Source organism: Thamnophis sirtalis, unplaced genomic scaffold (genome assembly GCF_051295495.1).
Source record: "Thamnophis sirtalis isolate CommonGarterSnake01/CBP01778 unplaced genomic scaffold, rThaSir2_p1.2 scaffold_4, whole genome shotgun sequence".
Classification (NCBI taxonomy): domain Eukaryota; kingdom Metazoa; phylum Chordata; class Lepidosauria; order Squamata; family Natricidae; genus Thamnophis; species Thamnophis sirtalis.
The window spans coordinates 128,504,548-128,525,439 of NW_028261384.1; the positions used below are offsets into that span (position 1 = coordinate 128,504,548).

Sequence of the window (20,892 nt, forward strand, 5' to 3'; positions counted from 1 at the left end):
GTCTTATTTTCACTGGAATCTTCATGCAGAGCAAGAGTGATGTTACATTATATGTCATAGTTTTACTGAGTGAAGGTTGAATATAATAGGGATACATCTGTATTTCTATACATATGTCAAGGTACTGCCTTGTATGTCACATTGATGTGCTGATACATAAGAGGAAATAATATAGAACTCCAAAGTATAAAAAAAAAACCCTTTATATTATATTGAAATAACCAATTTGTCTTTATTCAAGGGGTCTGGTTTAAACATCATTTTCATTTCTTTATTAGTTGCTCCTTCTTATTCAGATCTGGTCTCAAAATAATGATATAGCACTTGGGGGAAAAGATGCAGGCCAGTAATCCAGCTGCTGAGGCCAAAATGGAGAATATCTCCACAGCAACCACATATTTCCCCTTGGTGCTCAGGTAGGTGGGAACAAATGACACCCAGACACTGCAAAAGACCAACATGCTGAAGGTGATGAATTTGGCTTCATTGAAGCTGTCAGGTAAATTCCTAGCCAAGAAGGCCACCATGAAGGTGACAGCGGTCAAGAGTCCCATAAAGCCAAGGACCGTATAAAACATAGTGGTTGATCCTTCATTACATTCCAAGACAATTTCTTCAACCATGGAGTGCATGTCTGAATCTGGAAATGGAGGAGAAATTGCCAACCAAACTACACAGATGGTGAACTGAACCATGAAGACAGATAGGACAATAGTGTTGGCCATCCTTCTCCCCACCCATTTCCTCATTTTGGAGCCTGGCTTGGTGGCCATGAAAGCAAGAACTACTATGGTTGTTTTACCCAAAATGCAAGAAAGGGCTACAGAGAAAATGATGCCAAAAGTAGTTTGTCGCATGAGACATCTCACTTGATCAGGTTTCCCAATGAAGAGGAGAGTACAAAGGAAGGAGAGCATGAGAGCAATGAGAAGAATGTAGGTGAGGTTCCTGTTGTTGGCTTTGACAATGGGAGTGTCCCGGTGTTTAATGAAAATTCCCAGTATTGCAGCCGATATGAAGGAAAAGGAGACTGCAATCATTAGCAAAGAAATACCCAATGGCTCTTGGAAAGTTAAGTAAGTTATATCTTTTTGAAGGCATTTATCTTGACCCTTGTTTGGATATTGATCCTCTGGACATGGGAAACAGTCGTCTAAGTCTAGTAAAAAAAATAATAATTACTGAACCAATATAGATTTTAATCATGACGAATTAATACCAGACTAGATGAATCTATCAGTTATGGTATGTAGAGTTCATATTATGTATAATTTATGACAAAACATAGTACCTAATGCAGTGTTCAGTTACAATATGTGCTAAGTTATAGAGCTACTGTATCTATAATCCTATATGATGTTTCTATTATCCTCGTAGAAGAGGAAGCGAAAAGGATAGAAATAGGAGGAAAAATCTTATATTGATAGAATTTGATGGAAAGTTATCTTTACTTTCAAAAATCATATACTAGGGAAGCATTTTGATTTGTCTAACAACAAGCACTCTGTCTCTACTACACTGTTTATAATTCTTGAAGCAAAAACAATAATATTCCAAATTTGAGAAATTAATGATGAATACACTATTTAGGGTGAATGTATTAGTGGAAGTATTAAATACAGTATATCACTGAACAATTAATGGCTCACTTTCAGAAGTTGTGGATGCTCCATCAATGGAGATTTTTAAGGAAGTGATTAGACAGCTATTTGTCTGGAATAGTATGGGGTCTTCTGCTTGAGTAGGGGGTTGAACTAGAAGACATCCAAAGTCCCTTCCAACTCTCTTACCAAGTTTCCCCAAAAATTAGAGAGTGTGTTATTTTCTTTTGACCTTCGAAAAAAGGACTTGACAATATTTTTGAGGAGGTCTTATTATTTTTAAGGTGTAGGAAGCAGCGAGTGTGGTCACCTCATGGCCGCTGCTTTTTACAATATTTTAAGAGAGGGTTTATTTTTGGGAGTGGACTTATTTTAGCGCTCAAAAGCCCAATTGGGCTTATTATCCAGGGAGGTCTTATTTTGGGAGAAACAGGGTATTCTGAGGAAGAAGTAGCTGTGATGCAGCAGGGGTTGCACAGGTAAACCTACCAGTGGCTGGCCAGGTTAGGTGGTCTTAATAGAATGGACCTTATAAATTCATATTACCTTGGCTTTTCATTCTAGTCTCCTGGAGTCTCAAAGTTGACTTTTAGCTGGAGTGAACTTTTCTCTCCAACTTCCTCATAAGTATTAAAAATAGGGCTGAACAGTGTGGCAAGAATCTGTAAAGGAGGGGCACAGGAAGCCAGACGTGGGGGAGAGATAGAACAGAGGTAAAAAAAAAACTGCTGACAGCTTAAGACATTATAGGAACTGCTCTTTTTTTTCTATGTCCTTTGCTGTAACATTCCAAATGAACTTCTGCTTTTTGAAATGTCATGCTTGTCTCGTGTATGGAAACGCCTTGAGAATGCATCGTGTGGAACATGGCATAAAAGTAGGATCCTGGGCAGAGCTCAGGCAGTTCAGATTTTGATGTGTGAACACGCTGAACTCGATGCATCCAATAAACCTGTTTCTCTTCCTTCGTGGTATCAAGTCCTGGTCTTTCGTAAGTAGATTACAAACCTCAATTTGCTGCAACAGCTGAACTATATAACCAGAGGGTAAGCTCAAAATTTTCAGTCACCATAATATTTTCAAGCATCAGCTCTATTTCTATTTATGAAATCATTGATATCTTGTGAGATAACTGGCATGTTCTATATCTGGCAAGTTCTAAATAAATAAATAAATAATAAACAAGCAAGCAAGCAACCAAGCAACCAACCAAACAAACAAACATTCAGTATATTCATTAGCTTACCCATTTGGTCAGCTATCTTCCCCTCTGGACACCGCTTACAGTCATAGCAACAGGATAGTTTCCCTTCCACTTTTACTTTGCTGTAGCCAAAAGGACATTTCTCATTACAGATGGAAAGAGGTAATGCCTGTTCACAAATAAAATTGGAATTCTTTCCTATGAGTCATTTTTGTTTGGAGTGTATTTGTTTCATCACTAGAGTTTTAAAGAAAGTTATTAGACAACCATTTGTCTGAAATAGGTAGAGGATCTCCTGTTTCAGCAGGCACTTGGATTCTGTTATTCTGTTCTACTCTGAGAGGAACCCTTGGTTCTGAGAATGCATCTCCCAACCTGCATAAGTTTGGACCCTTCACCTCTCTCCTCATCAGGGGTGGAATTCATTTACCTTCGCTACCCGTTCGCAATTGTGAGCACACATGCCATATCTGCACATGTGCTCTGCCTTCCGTGCATGTGCTTTGCCTTAAAAAATGTCCTGAATGGGATGCCATACAGCTGGGGCCGTTGGGCGGGGCACCCCGCAATTTCTCCTAATGGTTCAGGTGAACTGGCTAGAAGCGGCAGAACGCCACCTCTGCTCCTCTTGCTGAGAGGCTTTAATTTCTCAGGAGCTGCAGTGTGGAAATAAGCTGAGTGACTTTGGCCAGTCCCTCACTCTTAGTTTAGTTTAGTTTAGTTTAGTTTTGGTTTATTTGTATGCCACCCTTCTTCAGGAGGATCTCAGGGCGGCGAACAACTCAAAGGGGAAAGGGAACATAAATAACAGTACACATAATTAAAATACATGAAAATCACACAGCCATACCAGTCGAGAGGGGAGGGAAACTCATCAACCCCAGGCCTGCCAGCACAGCCAGGTTTTAACAGCTTTCCGGAAGGCCTGGAGAGAGGTGAGGGTCCGGATCTCCACGGGGAGTTCATTCCAAAGTGCCGGAACTGCTACAGAGAAGGCCCTCCCCCGGGTAGTAGTCAGATGGCATTGGCTGGTGGACGGAACCCGGAGGAGGCCGACCCTGTGTGATCTGACGGGTCTTTGGGAGGTAATTGGCAGCAGGCGGTCTCTCAAGTGCCCAGGTCCAAAACCATGAAGGGCTTTATAAGTTACGACTAGCACTTTGAAGCGTATCCGGAGACCGATCGGTAGCCAGTGCAGCTCGCGGAGGATAGGTGTAACGTGGGTGTACTGAGGTGCACCCACAATCGCTCGCGCGGCTGCATTCTGGATGAGTTGAAGTCTCCGAATACTCTTCAAAGGCTCCCCCATGTAGAGCGCATTGCAGTAGTCCAGTCTTGAGGTCACGAGGGCGTGAGTGACTGTTGCGAGTGCCTCCCGGTTCAGGTAGGGGCGCAACTGGTGCACCAGGCGAACCTGGGCAAATGTCCCCCTGGTCACAGCCGATAGGAGATGTTCTAAAGTCAGCTGTGGATCCAGGAGGACTCCCAAGTTGCGCGCCCTGTCTGAGGGGCGTAAATTTTCACCCCCCAGCCTGAGTGATGGAATAATGGCCAAATTCTTGGGAGGAAAACACAACAGCCACTCGGTCTTGTCTGGATTGAGTACAAGCTTGTTAACCCCCATCCAGACCCTGATAGCCTCCAGGCACTGGCACATCATGTCAACCACCTCACTGAGTTGGCACGGGGCGGACAGATACAGGTGAGTATCGTCCGCATATTGATGGTATTTTATCCCGTGCTGTCGAATGATCTCACCCAGTGGCTTCATGTAGATATTAAACAGAAGGGGGGATAGGACTGAACCCTGAGGAACCCCATATTTCACGGGCCTAGGGGTCGACCTCTCTCCCCCAACTAACACCGACTGTGACCTGTCTGAGAGGTAGGAGGAGAACCACCGGAAAACGGTGCCGCCCACTCCCACCTCTCGTAACCGTCACAGAAGGATACCATGGTCGATGGTATCGAAGGCCGCTGAGAGGTCAAGGAGCACCAGGATGGAGGAATGACCTCCATCCCTGGCTCTCCAGAGATCATCGGTCAGTGCGACCAAAGCGGTTTCCGTGCTGTAGCCAGGCCTGAATCCAGACTGAAAGGCGTCCAGATAATTGGCTTCATCCAAGGACCATTGGAGTTGAGAGGCTACCACTTTCTCAACAACCTTCCCAATGAAGGTTGTGAACAGTAGTTGTTCAAACTAGCTGGGTCCAATGATGGCTTCTTCAGGAGGGGTCTCACCACCGCTATCTTCAATGCTGGAGGGAAGAAGCCCTCCTGAAGAGAAGCATCCACTATTGCCTGGACCCAGCTCCGCGTCACCTCCTTGCTGTTCGCAACCAGCCAGGAGGGGCACGGGTCCAGTACACACGTGGCAGCACTCACCTCTCCCATGGCCTTGTCCATTTCATCAGGAGCAACAGGTTGAAAGTCAGTCCACAGGTGGTGTTCAAGACCTTCCCCCGGTACCCTGGCTGGCTCTGCGCAATTGGAGCCCAGGTCCATCCGAAGCCGAGCAACTTTGTCCGCGAGGAACTGGACATATTCCTCTGCTCTACCTTGTAAAGGGTTATCTGCAACCCTCGTATTTAGGAGGGAGCGGGTCACCCTAAACAAGGCGGCAGGGCGAGACTCAGCGGACGCTATCAGAGCGGCAATGTGATTGTTCTTAGCTGTCCGTATTGCCGATAGATATGCTCCGATGCAGGTTTTCAGGAGTGCTCGGTCTGACTCGGATTTACTGGCCCTCCAGCGGTGCTCTAGGCATCTCTTTTGGCGCTTCATCTCCCGGAGGTCTTCGGTAAACCAAGGAGCCCTCCTGGATCCACTGCCGCGGATCGGCCATAAAGGCGCAATTCTGTGGAGAGCCTCAGACACTACCGAGTTCCAAGTAGCAACTAAGGTCTCCACCAAACTGCGGGTGAGAGTATCAGGCATAACGCCAAGCGCCGTCTGGAAACCCTGAGGATCCATAAGACGCCTGGGGTGGAACCACCTAATCGGTTCCTCCTCCCTACAGTGGGGGATTGGTCTCCGAAAGTGAAGCCTCAGTAGGAAGTGGTCTGACCATGACAGGGGCAAGAACTCACTACCCCGTATCACCCAACCCGCATCACAGGCTTATTGTGATGGGGAAGATGTGTTGGATATGTTCATATCGGCTTGAGTTATCTGTACCCAAACCTCACCAAACCTTAGAATCCCATTTCACAATTTTCTTTTATTTTAAATTCATCACAGAATTCCCAAGCAGCATTTTGAAGATGCGAGTCCATACATCTTCAAGTTGCTGAGTTTGAGAAATATTGCTTTAACTGCTCATATGTATTTTTTTCTTTTGTTCAATTTCATCTGATTGTTGGAAAAGTTATTTCAGTTTTCTCTCAAGAATTTTCAAAAGTGATTTGTCATTGCTAGCTTTTAAGGAGAGAGAGTGACCAAAATCACTCAGGTGACTTTCGGCCTAAATCAGGACTAAAAATCAGTCTCCCAGTGTCTTGCCTGATGCCTTAATCACTACTCAAACAGGGTCACTAATCGTTCCTTATCTCACACCTTTTATACTATAATTATTGCATTTTACTCTCATTTAAAATTGTTTGTTTTTAGAATTTTATTGGTAACACATGTTTGAACCCGTACATTGACATGGCATATTGCGGGGGTGTCAAACTCAAAACCCGGGGGCCATATCTGGCCTAAAGGATGCTTAGATCTGGCCCATGGGCCCATCCCGATAAGAGTGAAGGACCAGTCCATGGTGCCTCTGCCAGTGAAAAGGGAGCTAAGGAGGGCTGTGTGTGGCCCTCCTGAGTGCCGTTTTGGACCGCGACAGCCTCCTAGGTAAAACCCTACTGTGATCTGTTTTCCCTAGCAAATACAGACCCTCAATGAATAACATTGAGCTGGCCACACCAGCTGGCAACCCCCTACCCCCAGACCCCGAGGACAAGCACAACCCTGATGCAGCTCTCAATGAAATTGAGTTTGAAACCTCTGGCCTATAGGCTAATAATATAAATATAGATATAAATATAACTGATGATAGATAGATAGATAGATAAATAGATAGGTAGGTAGGTAGGTAGGTAGGTAGGTAGGTAGGTAGATAGATAGATAGATAGATAGATAGATAGATAGATAGATAGATAGATAGATAGATAGATAGATAGATAGATAAGTGTTATGTCAAAGCACCTAATATGTCCAAATATGGGAGGGAGCATACTGCTTCCCTTTTGCCTTTCAGTTCCACCCTAGGAGCCTTTCAGGCAGAAAACCATTTTTATGTTGCATTTGGCAAAAGGGAAGCAGTATGCTCCCTCCCATATTTGGGAATACTAGGTGCTTTGACATAACACTTAATTATTTCCTTGGCTCAGCTGATAAGGGAGGAGAGCTTGTGGCTTATCGGCTAATACAACTGCCTAACATGTAAAAAGAGCCCAGGTTTGAATCCCAGGAAGGGTATGGCTAGCTGATGAGAGCTTGAAATAGATCTATACTAGTCTCCCTTTATTTATTTATCAGCATAAATTCAACATTATGTTATAGATGTAGATTTCGATATAGATGTTATAGATAAAGATACAGATACAATTAGAAATACAAATACATTGACAACAGCCCTGGTGAATTTTATGGTTACTATGCAATCATATAACTTCAGAAGTGAAGGTGAATATATGTGTACCAGGATAATGTTGCAGATCCAATCCAGGTCGGTCACTAGGACCAGAGGTTTACTTTCCACACACTACCAGAGAGAAGTTCCCTGAGGATGGGCTCTAGAATGAGTCCATCCAGTATTTTTTTGGCCTCAAATATAATAAGTAAGTATAATCTTTATTTTCATTGTATTTAAATACAATGAAATTGGTTGTATGACACATAAGTGCTTTGAATTACTTTTTTGTTTTAATTTCCATATTTGTCCTAAAGTTTTCCTTATTTAGATTGTTGTACTAATTCTAAATATTATATTTCTCGTTTTAATGTATGATGCTCTAGATTTGGAAAATAAATAAATAAATAAATATTTTTGCCTGCTCTCATTTTATTATATTTTACTGTCCCAGATGTTCAGGGTTGGATTTGCTCAACTGACTGTTCAGTAAAGACTACGACAACAATGACAGGGATGATTTTAGTTTAGTTTAGTTTAGTTTATTGGAATTTGTAGGCCGCCCTTTTCCCTGAGGGGACTCAGGGCGGCTCACATAAACTAGGGAGGGGGGAGGATACAGACAACAAAATAGAGACAAATACTAAAATGGTAAACAACATACATTCATCATTCGGGAGGGGACTATCCTTATCCCCAGGCCTGACGGGCGAGCCAGTTCTTCAAGGCTGTGCGGAAGGCTTGGACGGTGGAGAGGGTGCGGATCTCTACAGGGAGCTCGTTCCAAAGGGCCGGGGCTACTGCTGAAAAGGCCCTCCTCCTCGTAGTTGCCAGCCGACACTGGCTGGCCGATGGAATACGGAGGAGTCCTAACCTATGAGATCTTATTGGTCGCAGGGATGTAATTGGCAGAAGGCGGTCTCTCAAGTATCCAGATCCACTGCCATGAAGGGCTTTATGGGTGATTAGTAGCACCTTGAAGCGCATCCGGAGATCGACAGGTAGCCAGCGCAGCTCGCGGAGGATAGGTGTTATGCGGGTGAATCGAGGAGCACCCGCAATCACTCGCGCGGCTGCGTTCTGCACTAGCTGAAGTCGCCGGATGCTCTTCAAGGGCAGCCCCATGTAGAGCACATTGCAGTATTCCAGCCTAGAGATCACTAGGGCCCGAGTGACTGTTGTGAGAGCCTCCCGATTCAGGAAGGGTCGCAACTGGCGCACCAGGCGAACCTGGGCGAATGCCCCCCTGGTCACAGCCGTTAGGTGGTGGTCAAATGACAGCTGCGGGTCCAGGAGGACTCCCAAGTTGCGAACCCTCTCTGAGGGGTATAGAATTTGACCCCCCAGCCTGAGTGATGGTATATTAGTCAAATCTTTGGGAGGAAAACACAACAGCCACTCGGTCTTTTCCGGGTTGAGCACAAGTTTGTTAACCCTCATCCAGTCCATAACGGCCTCAAGACCCCGGCTCACCACATCCACCGCTTCATTGAGTTGGCACGGGGCGGACAGATACAATTGAGTATCGTCCGCATATTGATGGTATCTGATCCCGTGCCTGCGGATGATCTCTCCCAGCGGTTTCATGTAGATGTTGAATAGTAGGGGGGATAAGACCGACCCCTGAGGCACCCCATAATTTAGGGGCCTAGGGGATGATCTCTGCCCCCCCACTAACACCGACTGCGACCTGTCCGAGAGGTAGGAGGAGAACCACCGTAACACGGTGCCTCCCACTCCCACCTCCCGCAGTCGTCGCAGAAGGATACCATGGTCGACGGTATCGAAAGCCGCTGAGAGGTCAAGGAGGACCAGGATGGAGGGGTGTCCTTCATCTCTGGCTCTCCAGAGATCATCCATCAATGCGACCAAAGCGGTTTCTGTGCTGTAGCCGGGTCTGAAGCCTGACTGGAAGGGGTCTAGGTAGTTTGCTTCCTCCAAGGACCGTTGGAGCTGAAAGGCCACCACCTTCTCGACAACCTTTCCCAGAAAGGGAAGGTTGGAGACAGGGCGATAACTATTAAGGACAGCCGGATCCAAGGATGGTTTCTTCAGGAGGGGTCTCACCACCGCCGCTTTCAGTGCGGCGGGGAAGTTCCCCTCCCGAAGGGAGGCGGTCACAACCGCCTGGATCCAGCCTCGTGTCACCTCACTGCAGTCCCTGACCAGCCATGAGGGACACGGATCCAAAGCACAGGTGGAGGTACTTACAGCTCTCATGGCCTTGTCCACATCCCCGGGGGTAACATCCTGAAACTCAACCCAGAGCTGTTCTACTTGGTCCCCCAGTGCCTCGGCTGGAGCTGCAGGAATGGAGTCCAAGTCCGACCGAAACCGAGCAATTTTGTCCGCTAGAAATTGGGCATATTCTTCGGCTCTGCCCTGTAAGGGTTCCCCCGCCTCCCTTTTGTTCAGTAGGGAGCGGGTTACCCTAAACAGGGCGGCCGGGCGGGACTCAGCGGATGCGACCAGGGTGGCTATATGTGATCTTTTTGCTGCCCTGAGTGCCCTGGTGTATTCCCTGGTGCAGGTGGTTACCATTGCTCGGTTCGATTCGGACTTATCGGACCTCCAACGGTGCTCTAGGCATCTCCTCCGGCGCTTCATCTCCCGGAGCTCCTCGGTAAACCAAGGGGGTCTCCGGGATCCGCTGTCTCGGAGGGGCCGCAGTGGCGCAATCCGGTCGAGGGCCTCCGACGCTGCCAAGTGCCACGCAGCAGTCAGAGTCTCCGCCGGACTGTGGGCGAGAGTGTCAGGAATAACCCCAAGCTCTGTCTGGAACCTTGACGGCTCCATAAGACGCCTGGGGCGGAACCACCTGGTCGGTTCCTCCTCCCTACAGTGGGGGTTTGGCCTCCGGAAGTCGAGCCTCAGTAGGCAGTGGTCTGACCACGACAGGGGTATGATGTCACTCCCCCTCAGACCAAGATCACAAATCCACTGCTCCGAGAGAAATACGAGGTCAAGCATGTGTCCCGCTGAATGGGTTGGGCCTCGAATTACTTGGGTCAAGCCCATGGCTGTCATGGAAGCCATGAACTCCTGCGCCCCATCAGAGCTTTCACCGAGCGACGGCAAATTGAAGTCCCCCAGGACCATCAGCCTAGGGAACTCAACTGCCAGCTCGGCTACCGACTCGAGGAGCGAGGGGAGGGCTGCTGCAACGCTGTTGGGAGGCAGGTACGTTAGCAGCAGACCCACTTGACCCTTGAGGTCCAACTTTAGCAGCAAAGACTCACACCCGACAATCTCCGGAGCAGGGACCCTACGAGGAACTAACGACTCCCGGATAACAGCGGCCACACCTCCACCCCTTCCCTGGGCTCTAGGCTGATGCAGCACCTGAAAACCTTCTGGGCACAGTTCTACAAGGGGGACTCCTCCCTCTGGGCCCAGCCAGGTCTCAGTAATACATGCCAGGTCTGCCCTCTCGTCTAAAATTAAGTCCCGGACGAGAGGAGCTTTATGGACAACAGACCTGGCATTTAGCGACAACAGCCTGAGACCAGGGTCCTGACTACTCACGCCATCTGGTCTTGGAGTGGGACTCCTAGGGCCGGAAGGAGGGATCTCTGCAATGTAGCGAACCCTCCTTCCCCGGTAATGGCCTGCCCTAAAGTCCCCGCCGTATCTGCCTCTCCCTGTTACGACCGCAATACCCCAACCCTCTCCTGTGTCGCTGGTCCCCTCGACCACCCCCATCGCCCCCGCCACTCCCGGCAGGCCCTCCGAATCATACATACTCGTGCACTCACCCAGGCAATCCCCACGTAGCAGTTAAAAAACACAAAATTACAACAATAATAAATAGTAAAAAGTGGGCCATTCATTCATCCCATACATATCCCATGCATATCCCGTACAAAAGGAAGGAAGAAAAGACGAAAGAAAAGAAAGGAAAACAAAGATAAATTGCGCAGTTGATTAAAAGTGCAAGATCAGATAACATAACTGGCTCTCAGCGCCCAGGATGGTTAGAATGGCTGGAGACCAGTTGCAGTTCAAGTAAGATATATGGAGGAGTGTCTTATATCCTCCTCTTCTTCTGTAAATTTGAGAAGGTCCAACAAGGCCGGAACAGTCCAAGATGGCAAAGGGCTTTCTTGCACAGGCACTGTCCAGGGCAATGCCCCAAGGGTAGTAACAGATAGTAGTAGTGGCAATAGTCAAAGCCAGGTGGAGGTATATCAACAGGCCTAGAAATCCAAAGGCCGTGGCAAGAAAAGGCCAGATGTTAAAATGCCACAATGAAGAGTAGTCCAGTGACAGGCAGAAGACACAGGGGGACGTTTCGCAGCAATGGGGACAGGCAAAGATGGAATCGCCTTTGATGGGCCACCTGACCAAAAAAGAGCGGATGAGGGGGGGGGCAATGGCGGGGCAAAAACGAAGCCAAACAAGGAGGAGAGCCATCCGGAGGGACTGCCACGGCATCAGGCAAAGCCAGCCGCCCAACTTTCTCAGTCCCAACAATAGTTCTGTCCATCTGCTCTCTCTCCAAAGCAATAGTAACCAGGCAAAGCCCCCAGGAAGTACAGCCAGCACTCTCACCCTCAGCAGTATTCTTGTCTGTCCGTTCTCTCCCCGGGGCAATGGCGGCCGAGCAGAGCCCCCAGGAAACGCAGCCAACAGTCCCAACGATTCCTCCGTCCGTCCGCTCACACTCCGGGGCGATGGAAAACAAATAAAGTCCCCAGGAGGTGCAGCCAGCAGAACGAAGACACCAGAGCCGTTGGGAAGCACAGGAAGACGCCGCCACCAAAGGAAAACGCCGAAGCACGCTACCGCCGCTCCCAGCGAGGCATCACCTCCCCCACCGCCGAGCAGCACAGGCAGCACACAAGCCTCCGGCGTTTGAGCCGATCGGGGCCGCCCGAAAACGGCGACCCCCGCGAAGGTCTGGCCTCTTTGGATCCCCCAGACTCCGGACATCCCTGAGGACCTCTCCACAGAAGGTGCAAGTTGGTGTTTTAAAGTTTCCAGCGCTTCTCCGTCTGAATTAGCACGGAGAAGAACGCCTAGCAGCCATGCTCTAATCTCGCACATTTTTACATTGGAACTGTTGCTGTGGTGGCAGTCCCTTAATCATTTACTTCCATGGATCAGTCCATAATCAATCAATCAGTTTATTACAGTCTTAAACCAGAGACCAGAAAAAGCTTTCCCTAAGTCTGTCTGTCTCTTGATGTCCTCACTCTTTGTTACAAGGGTTGTCTTGCTAGATCATAGTCCACCTTGACCATTGAAGGTGGGGAGAAGCCTAGTTTTGGTGCAGTTGGATCAGTCTATAAACAATTATCCTAAAAAGGGAGAAATGAGACAAACCTGGTTAAACATTGGAGGCCAAACAGCATCCTTGGCAGAAATGGTGAGGAATTTGTTCGAGGGAGCCATGGGGTCAATTCTTCCAATTTGGGTTCTTAGAAAGGACGTGTTTGGGAATGTGACCCAATTGAAAATATCAAATCCGGTTTCCAAGTCCCCATTGGGGCCAAAAAAAATCTGCTCTCCAGCATTATTGTTAAAGGAGACTTGCTGTAGAAAGTGATTAAGCTGAATGAAGAAACAAAGAAATATAAATATTAATTTAACTAGGTTTATGAAGTAATCACAGTTTTTGAGTTTGGGCTATGCTCAATCGAAAGTGACACCCCCCCACACACAATGTACACCCTTTATAATTGGAAAAATATTTTCTCTGTCATTTCGACAATTGATTAATTTTCAGCAGAATGTCTATGTAGATTCTCAGTTATCCAGGTCATGATTGTCCCCAAAGTGCTTTTTCAAGAGATAATTTGACTCTCTTGTTTTTCTTCAAAATGTTTAGTTTCTCATCCAAGAGTATAAATCCACCATCCAGTCAGAGCTGAAGAATCTTCTTGGATGAGAAGTGAAAGGTCTTCAAAGAAAAACAAGAAAATCCAGTTCCCTCTTAAAAAGGACCTTTGGATTGTTTTCAGTAGAAAACTTCAGATTCCAGCACAAAATAGAGAAAGGGAAAATGTTGAGAGACAACTGAGGATTTTAGGAATTTACTTTTATGGCATAAAATGCTGACAATCTAAAATTCTCCAACACAGAAAACTCTAGGCCAAGATGGCCTTTAATTCCACCTCAGGGATTATTTCCGACCCCTCAAATTTATCAAAAAAGGATAATTGAAAACAGCTAAACTTTTTTTGTCATTTTTTATTTTAAAATATACATCACTATCAATGTATGAACAGTGTGGCCCCCGGGTATAATTCATTTTGATAGAAACCTCAATAATGATGGTTAGGTTTAGGTTTATTTTATTTATATGCCACCCTTCTCCCAAGGACTTAATTGTTATATTAATCAAACATATAATCCTAGAATTGATATGATTTTTAAAAGACAATTATTCAATATTTCAATATTCCTTTTTAATGACAATGATGCTATAAACATACATGGTAATACGCCTAAATTTGAAAATGCTTTGATGCTATTGACAAACTTGAAATTTACAACAACCTGCACTTTTCATATTTTTAAAAGATTTATTGCCATTTTTAAAATTCCCTGTGGACTCTTCAAAATAATGTTACTAAGTAGGAAAATAACCACTAAAGTAAATGAAAAAGGTTTTCTGCAGTCACAACATAAGCCTAAGGTTGAAAATCAAGCTTGTCAGATGCTGTATCTTTTCTATCCTCCTCTACAGACTGGAGAGTTGGACTTTCACAGAAAGCTCCTTGAAGAGACTAGAAGCATTTAAAATGTGGATTTACATGTGGCTCTTATAAATTGGGTTGACAAATTCAAAAATGACGGGGTGATAAGCCATTTTTTTTTGGGGGGGGGGGAAGCCAAGGGAAATCATCAAAACCATAAAAAAGTGTCCAAAAAATAATTTGGACATGTGATGCGACACCTTGAAAACTATGGCATACTTCACTTAATCCTCCAAGGAAAGATTGAAGGCAAATGAGGTCCAGGCAAAAGAAGAAGATCATGGCTTCAAAATCTAAAGGACCAATTTGGACAAAATGAAACAGCACTTTTTCATGTGGCTGTTGATAAAAATAGGATCGCCAACATGATCATCAACGTCTGATGATGGATTTTGCACAAGAAGAAATAGGAAAAAATATTTCAAGGTTTCACATTTGAAATTTTCAAATATAATGGACTGAATAAGATCCTATATACAATTTATACATAAAATAAAGATTATATGTTACATAATTTTTTTAAAACTTTCTCAACATTTTACAGAAATTAATTTCCAAATTCTATCCAGTGCTATACAAATGACCTGAAAATTCAAATAATACTGGAACAAGATAGTAGGTTTTTAATTATTTATTTATTTCCTATGATAATACAAATAGCTTTCATAACTATATGTATAGTTTCATTGTCGTTTCATTTTTAACTACTAAACCAAAAGAATAGGGGAAAAGTCCATAATCCAATACTTCTTTACATTATCTTTCTGAATTTGTGTTACTAAACATTACCTGCCATGGTGATTGAAGTAAGAGCTTCCATCTCCTCTCATCAATTTTCTGACTCTCTTTGAGTTTGGAGGCATGCAAGGCTCTCAGAGCATGTGCCACAGCGTAGACTGCATTGTAGATGCTGTAACTATATCCACCCATGGTGGTCTCAAAGACAGAATTAGGAAGAGTCTCCAGCTTCTCTTCTCCAGTGCAGATCCTGTCAGCATTCCCATCTGTAACATCTCTAGAGAATGAGCATTCAAACACATGACTCCAGAAATCCTTAATAAAACCATCTCCTTTTTCTGTATTTGGGTATCTCTTCTGCATAAATTGTTGGAATCCTGTTACTTCCTTTGAGTGAAGTGCAAAGGAAATTGCACCATGGAGAAAATCAATAGGCATCTGTCTTTGTACATAGATAGAGGTGAATTCCATCTGGGCTGTCATGATCCAGACCTTGACTTTTCTGTTCTGTGGGATATCCTCAGAATCTAAACCATAGATCATCATTCTCACAGTCAGTATGCTTGTAATTTCAGCATTCAAGATCACTGCAATGACTGTACTTCTCATCATCACTTGGTATATTTTATCTGTCTCTCCTATCATTTCAGCAATTTCACTTCCATACTTCATTGGAGGTAGACATTCTATAAAGTCAAAGCAGATTCCTCTCTCTGAAAACATGGAAAGACTCTTTTGAACAAACCTCTCCTTATCTTCCTCATATCGAGAAATCAACCCAACCCAGATCCATCCAAAATGCAACAGTAAGTGCAGTATTCCTTTAAGTTGGTGGATTTCATCAGGGAACATCCATTTAACATAAAGGGCTGCTTTGTCATTATTCATCAAAGGAGCTGATCCATATGTGATCTAAGTAGGGGGGAGATCAAGGGACATTGGATAAAAGGCAGTTTTCTAGAAAAAATAAAGGAACAATGTATTTATGTGTGTTTAATAGAATATCTGGGGTTCAGTAGTAGAAAGAAGCTTCCTAAAATGTACTTTACAACATCACGTCTGCAAATTTATTACTACTGGAATGTTCCACATGACTCTGTTGTTACATCATCTACCCTCACAGCTTCAACCTTAAACTGTCTACCATAGGCTTCACCCCATTCCTAAGAGGTCCGTAAAGGGTGCGTGCATAAGCACACCAGGATGCCTAACATCCCTGTCCTACTGTCCCCATCAATTTTATTTCTTTCTTTCATTTATATCCATGTTTGTATTAATACCTGCTATCTTGTACAATTTTGACAAATAATAAATACAAATACTGTTCCTCAAGCCAAAGGGACAGCCCTTTGATGATGTTCTTCATATCTCATAAATTTCTCATTCTTAAATGAAACATATTTCTTGGTTCTTTCTTTGAAGATTTATGAGGAATATCTGATTTATTAAAAGAGTAAACAGTCCATGAACTCCCCATTTTCCTCATTATTTTTTCTCACCTGTGGAAATTTGTAGTTGTATAGAGTGGTTGCCATGTTTAGACAAGTTTTAGTGCGGGGTCCTCCAAGGATAGCTACCGTATTGGTCTGGTTGTTACAATTGTAGTTGGGGATAAATTTATCTTTTGTAGATAGAAATTCCATTGCTAAAAGAGAAGTTGTAAATTCTTCATAATTGTCGGAACCAACATGAAATCCAAGGCTAACATTAGGTAAAATCCCATTTTCATTGATCTCCTTTACAGCAAATGCCAGAGCCAAAGTATGCTGGTAATTATGAGTGAGGAACCTTAAGTGAAAGTTATAAATGATGTCAATATATTTGTGCTTCAGATTCGGACCCTTGATATTACAAATTTTGGTATATTTTTATAAACATACGTGTCTAGATTTGGGATCTTTAGCAAACAGTATGTCAGTGTTCCAGAAGAACCCAACTCCAATCAAAAACTCTGAGAGAGAAATTTTCTCTAAGTTCCCTTTTATTAGAGTAGTTATACTGATACATCTGGGAAAATGCGAATCTGAGAGTTCCGGGGTTTTCCTCAGTAAACCAAAAGCTCAGTCCCAGCCCCTGCACCCATCAGTCCATCACATGATCCAATCCCAATCTGTCCCATCTTGAGGCATAACTTCAACCACTCCTCTGATAGGGAATCATTGATGTGGAGGAAGGTAAGGTATTAATTTTATTTATTTATTAGTCAACAAGTACAAGGAAACAAGTATCAGTATAGACATAGACCTGGACACATGAAAAAATGGCACAAATAAATGATTATAAATTAGCAAAACATAGCCATAAACATATAAAAAGTGTACATATAAATGGGGACAGTAGGACAGGGATGGTAGGCACGCTGGTGCGCTTATGCACGGACCCTTAGGGACCTCTTAAGAAAGGTGTTCCATATTTGACAGCTTAAGGTAAAAGATATGGTGGTTAGAGGAACTAACAACAGGTCAGATAGGGTGTTCCACACATTTACTACTAATTTCTGAAATCGCTTTTCCTGTAATCAAGATTAGAATAGATTACATTTAGTTTGCATCTATTGATAGCCCTTGTGTTATTGCAGTTGAAGTAAAAGTAGTCATTAACAGGTAGGACGTTATGGCAGATAATATTGTGCACTAAACTTAGGTCAGAACATAGACGGCGTAGTTCAAGGTTATCCAGGCCTATCTTTGAACTGAGAAAATATTTCTAGCCTGCTTTATTTTAGATTCTTGCTATGGAAACCTATCAAATTCATAGTAAGATATGTCTTCCAGGATTAATTTAAATGTTAAGACAAACCCCGAGTGGCCAGCCTTTCGCCTCCATGGCTCTCGCTCCAGCCTTGTCCGGGCTCCTCCTCAGCAGGCCGTTTTAGTTTATAATTTGTTTTCCAAATTCTTTCCCAATCCACTAGATCTATGTTGTAACCAAAGTTTTTGGCCCACGCTACCATGCAACCTTTGACTTTTTCTTCTTCTAATGTTACTTCTAATAAATATTTGTAAATTTTCCAGGATTAATTTAGGTGTTAAGATAGTATTTGATTTCAGTTCTATATGTATTTCATTAGTACTTCTCTAAGGGTGGAAAGTCGGTTCCATTCTTCTGCACTGGACTTATATAATGATAGAAAACATTTCTTAAATGCACTTGAGGGTTTCCTGCGTCATTTCTCATCGAGAAGAAATAGCAAGAATATCAGGCTCAACCTGTGGGCAGGTCCAAAATCAAGTTTTTTACTTTCAACAGAAAACTGAATTAAATTTTCTCAATTTAAGCTGCATTTGGATTAGCCAATTTTCTCAGAATTCTTAAATTAAGAAGGGCTAAATATCCCCACTGGAATTAGCATATAGACCTATTGGCATCCAGTATGTTTCAGCAAAATAAAGGATAATAAGAAGCACAGGTGGCAATAAGGGAAAGAAGGGGAGGAACAAGAGGAGGAGGATACTCACAGGTACTGATCAAACACTTCATCATAAGGGAGGCTTTGAAAATTGATCTCACTTGAAATAGAGAAGACTTGATAAATAATTGCAGCAATGATTAAGTCCCCAGACTGATAATACTTGTGAACAACTGGAAGAGGTCTACTTATTCTACATTTGCCAACTGGAGAAATTAACATCATGCTAGGGGGGGAAAGGAAAAGTAAAGTCCTGTATGTAACCAACACACTATAGTATATGGTCATTGTAGACATTAAAGAGTAGTTCCTAAATTACCATTAAGTTGAGGAAGTGAGTTGGCCATATTAACATTGTCTAAAGTATCACAGATAAAACACAAGTCCTTCCTTCTCTCCCTACACACAGTTCTGTATTTCTGTGCAGATATTAAAGGACTGTAATATCTGAATCTGAACTCATGGATTTGTCAGTGTCTGCTAAACTTCCCTTGATACCTGGAGCAGAAGGGAGAATTACTATACTTAATTTAGTAATCAGTAGTATTACTTGCAATAGGACTGTTTCAAAAATATCAGAAGAAAACATATTTATGGTATCTCAGTAGACAGAGTGCTATGAACCTTTGAAATTGATTCATAAAGTACAAAATTAGGGAGTTAGGAATCATAGAAGAAAAAAAACAAAGCACAGAGAAAATTAGAGATAAGGTTTTCCCCTGAGCTTAATTCAGGATTTATCTTGAAAAGTACATTATAACTACCGTATTTTTCAGAGTAAAAGACACACCTTTTTACCTCAAAAAAGAGGCTGAATATCTGGGTGCATTGAACACAGCATTTTGTTGCCTCCCAAAACTCTGCTCCCTTCAGCAAAATGACCCTGCATAGTTTGTAGGAAGCTTTCAGAGAACTCCTGGGGGCTGGGGAGGGCAGAAATGAGCAAAGAGCAGCCAATTTTTTGCTCATTTGTGCCACCCCCCCCCACTCTTCAAGTTCCCTAAAGGATATTCATGCCTTTTGGGGGGGAGAAACTAGCCCATTTTTGCAAAAATGGGCCATTTTGGGGAGGATTGTAGAGTGCAAAAACTTTTTTTCCCCTTCAAAACCTTGCTGTGTCTTATACTCTGGTGCATTTTATACTCCAGAAAATAGGGTATTACAGCTGTGTGAAAATGTTTTGCATGCTTTAAAGTTTATGGTTTATTGATTATGATATTTTTTGGCTAGGCCATTGATTTTATGATATTTTATGCTAACTGCTATTCAAATATTGTTATATTTAAATAAATACTGGTGGTTTTTAAGTGAAAAGCATAAGCTTTTTGCAATTTGGTGCTTTTTGGGTGGGGATTGTGAATTTTCTTGCATGCTTACAATGCATGCCTACAATGACTATGAAAACAGATGAACTGATGCATATCCAGGGGCATACATGTTTCAATTATTAAGGCTGATGGTAATATTTTGTTAACATTTTTATTGTTTGTGGCCCTGTAAAGGACCATTTAGGTAACCAAACTTGGTTACTAATATGAAATTGGCCAGCCCTTATTGCTTATCACTAGGTGGCATCACTTTGACATAAACTGAATAAGCCTTTGCATGAGATCTTTGGTGACAATGGGGTGCCAGGCTGCAATAATGGATGCAATCAGCTCCTGGTTGGTCCTTGGATGCTTCTTGCTTATTTTTTAACTAATGTTGGCCCACAGGTTCTCAATTGGGTTCAAATCTGGCCTCTGAGCTGTCCAATCCAGGAGTCACCATGCTTCTTCATTCACTGCTGGATGGATTTGGCTCAATGACAAGCAGCAGCATCCTGGAAGTAAAAGTCCTTCCCTACAAGTTGCGCAGCTGAAAGAAGCATGTTTTTTTTTACAGGACTTCAACATACTGCCTGGATTTCATGATTCCTTGCACGATTTGCATCCGATCAATATCAGAAGCAGCGATACCAGTCCAAGATCATCACATGCAATGGATGCTTCACAGATTCTGGCAGTATAGCCTAAATTCTTCAGCTGGAAATCTTCTGACACACTTATTGCACTGATTCCCAGTCAAGTAGAAATTGCTCTTGTCACTGACCTTGGCCCACGATCGCTCGCGCGGCTGCATTCTGGACAAGCTGAAGTCTCTGAATGATCTTCAAGGGCTGCCCCATGTAGAGCATGTTGCAGTAGTCCAGTCTAGAGGTTACAAGGGCACGAGTGACTGTTGTGAGGGCCTCCCGGTTCAGGTAGGGACGCAACTGGTGCACCAGACAAACCTGGGGTCACAGCCAACAGATGGTGTTCAAAAGTCAGCTGTGGGTCCAGGAGGACTCCCAAATTGTGAACCCTGTCTGAGGGGCGTACTGTTTGACCCCCCAGCCTGAGAGATGGAAAACTTGGCCAATTAGTAGGAGGGAAACACACCAGCCACTCGGTCTTATCCGGATTGAGTACAAGCTTGTTAACCCCCATTCAGTCCCTAACAGCATCGAGGCACTGGCACATCACATCAACCACTTCACTGAGTTGGCACGGGGCGGACAGATACAACTGTGTATTGTCCGCATACTGATGGTATTTTATCCCGTGCCGTCGAATGATCTCACCCAGCGGCTTCAT

The 20,892-nt window shown here is 43.8% G+C and overlaps 1 protein-coding gene across 1 annotated transcript; it reads right to left on the reverse strand.

The window, feature by feature from the left end:
* Positions 1-263: 263 nt before the first annotated feature.
* On the reverse strand, positions 264-15,540 carry LOC148046513 (vomeronasal type-2 receptor 26-like). The gene is made up of 3 exons (XM_087714801.1): positions 14,920-15,540; positions 2,848-2,974; positions 264-1,159 (listed from the first exon to the last, which is right to left on the reverse strand). The coding sequence occupies exons 1-3, from the start codon at positions 15,538-15,540 to the stop codon at positions 264-266; spliced, it is 1,644 nt and encodes a 547-aa protein (XP_087570927.1).
* Between the last annotated feature and the right edge of the window lie 5,352 nt (positions 15,541-20,892).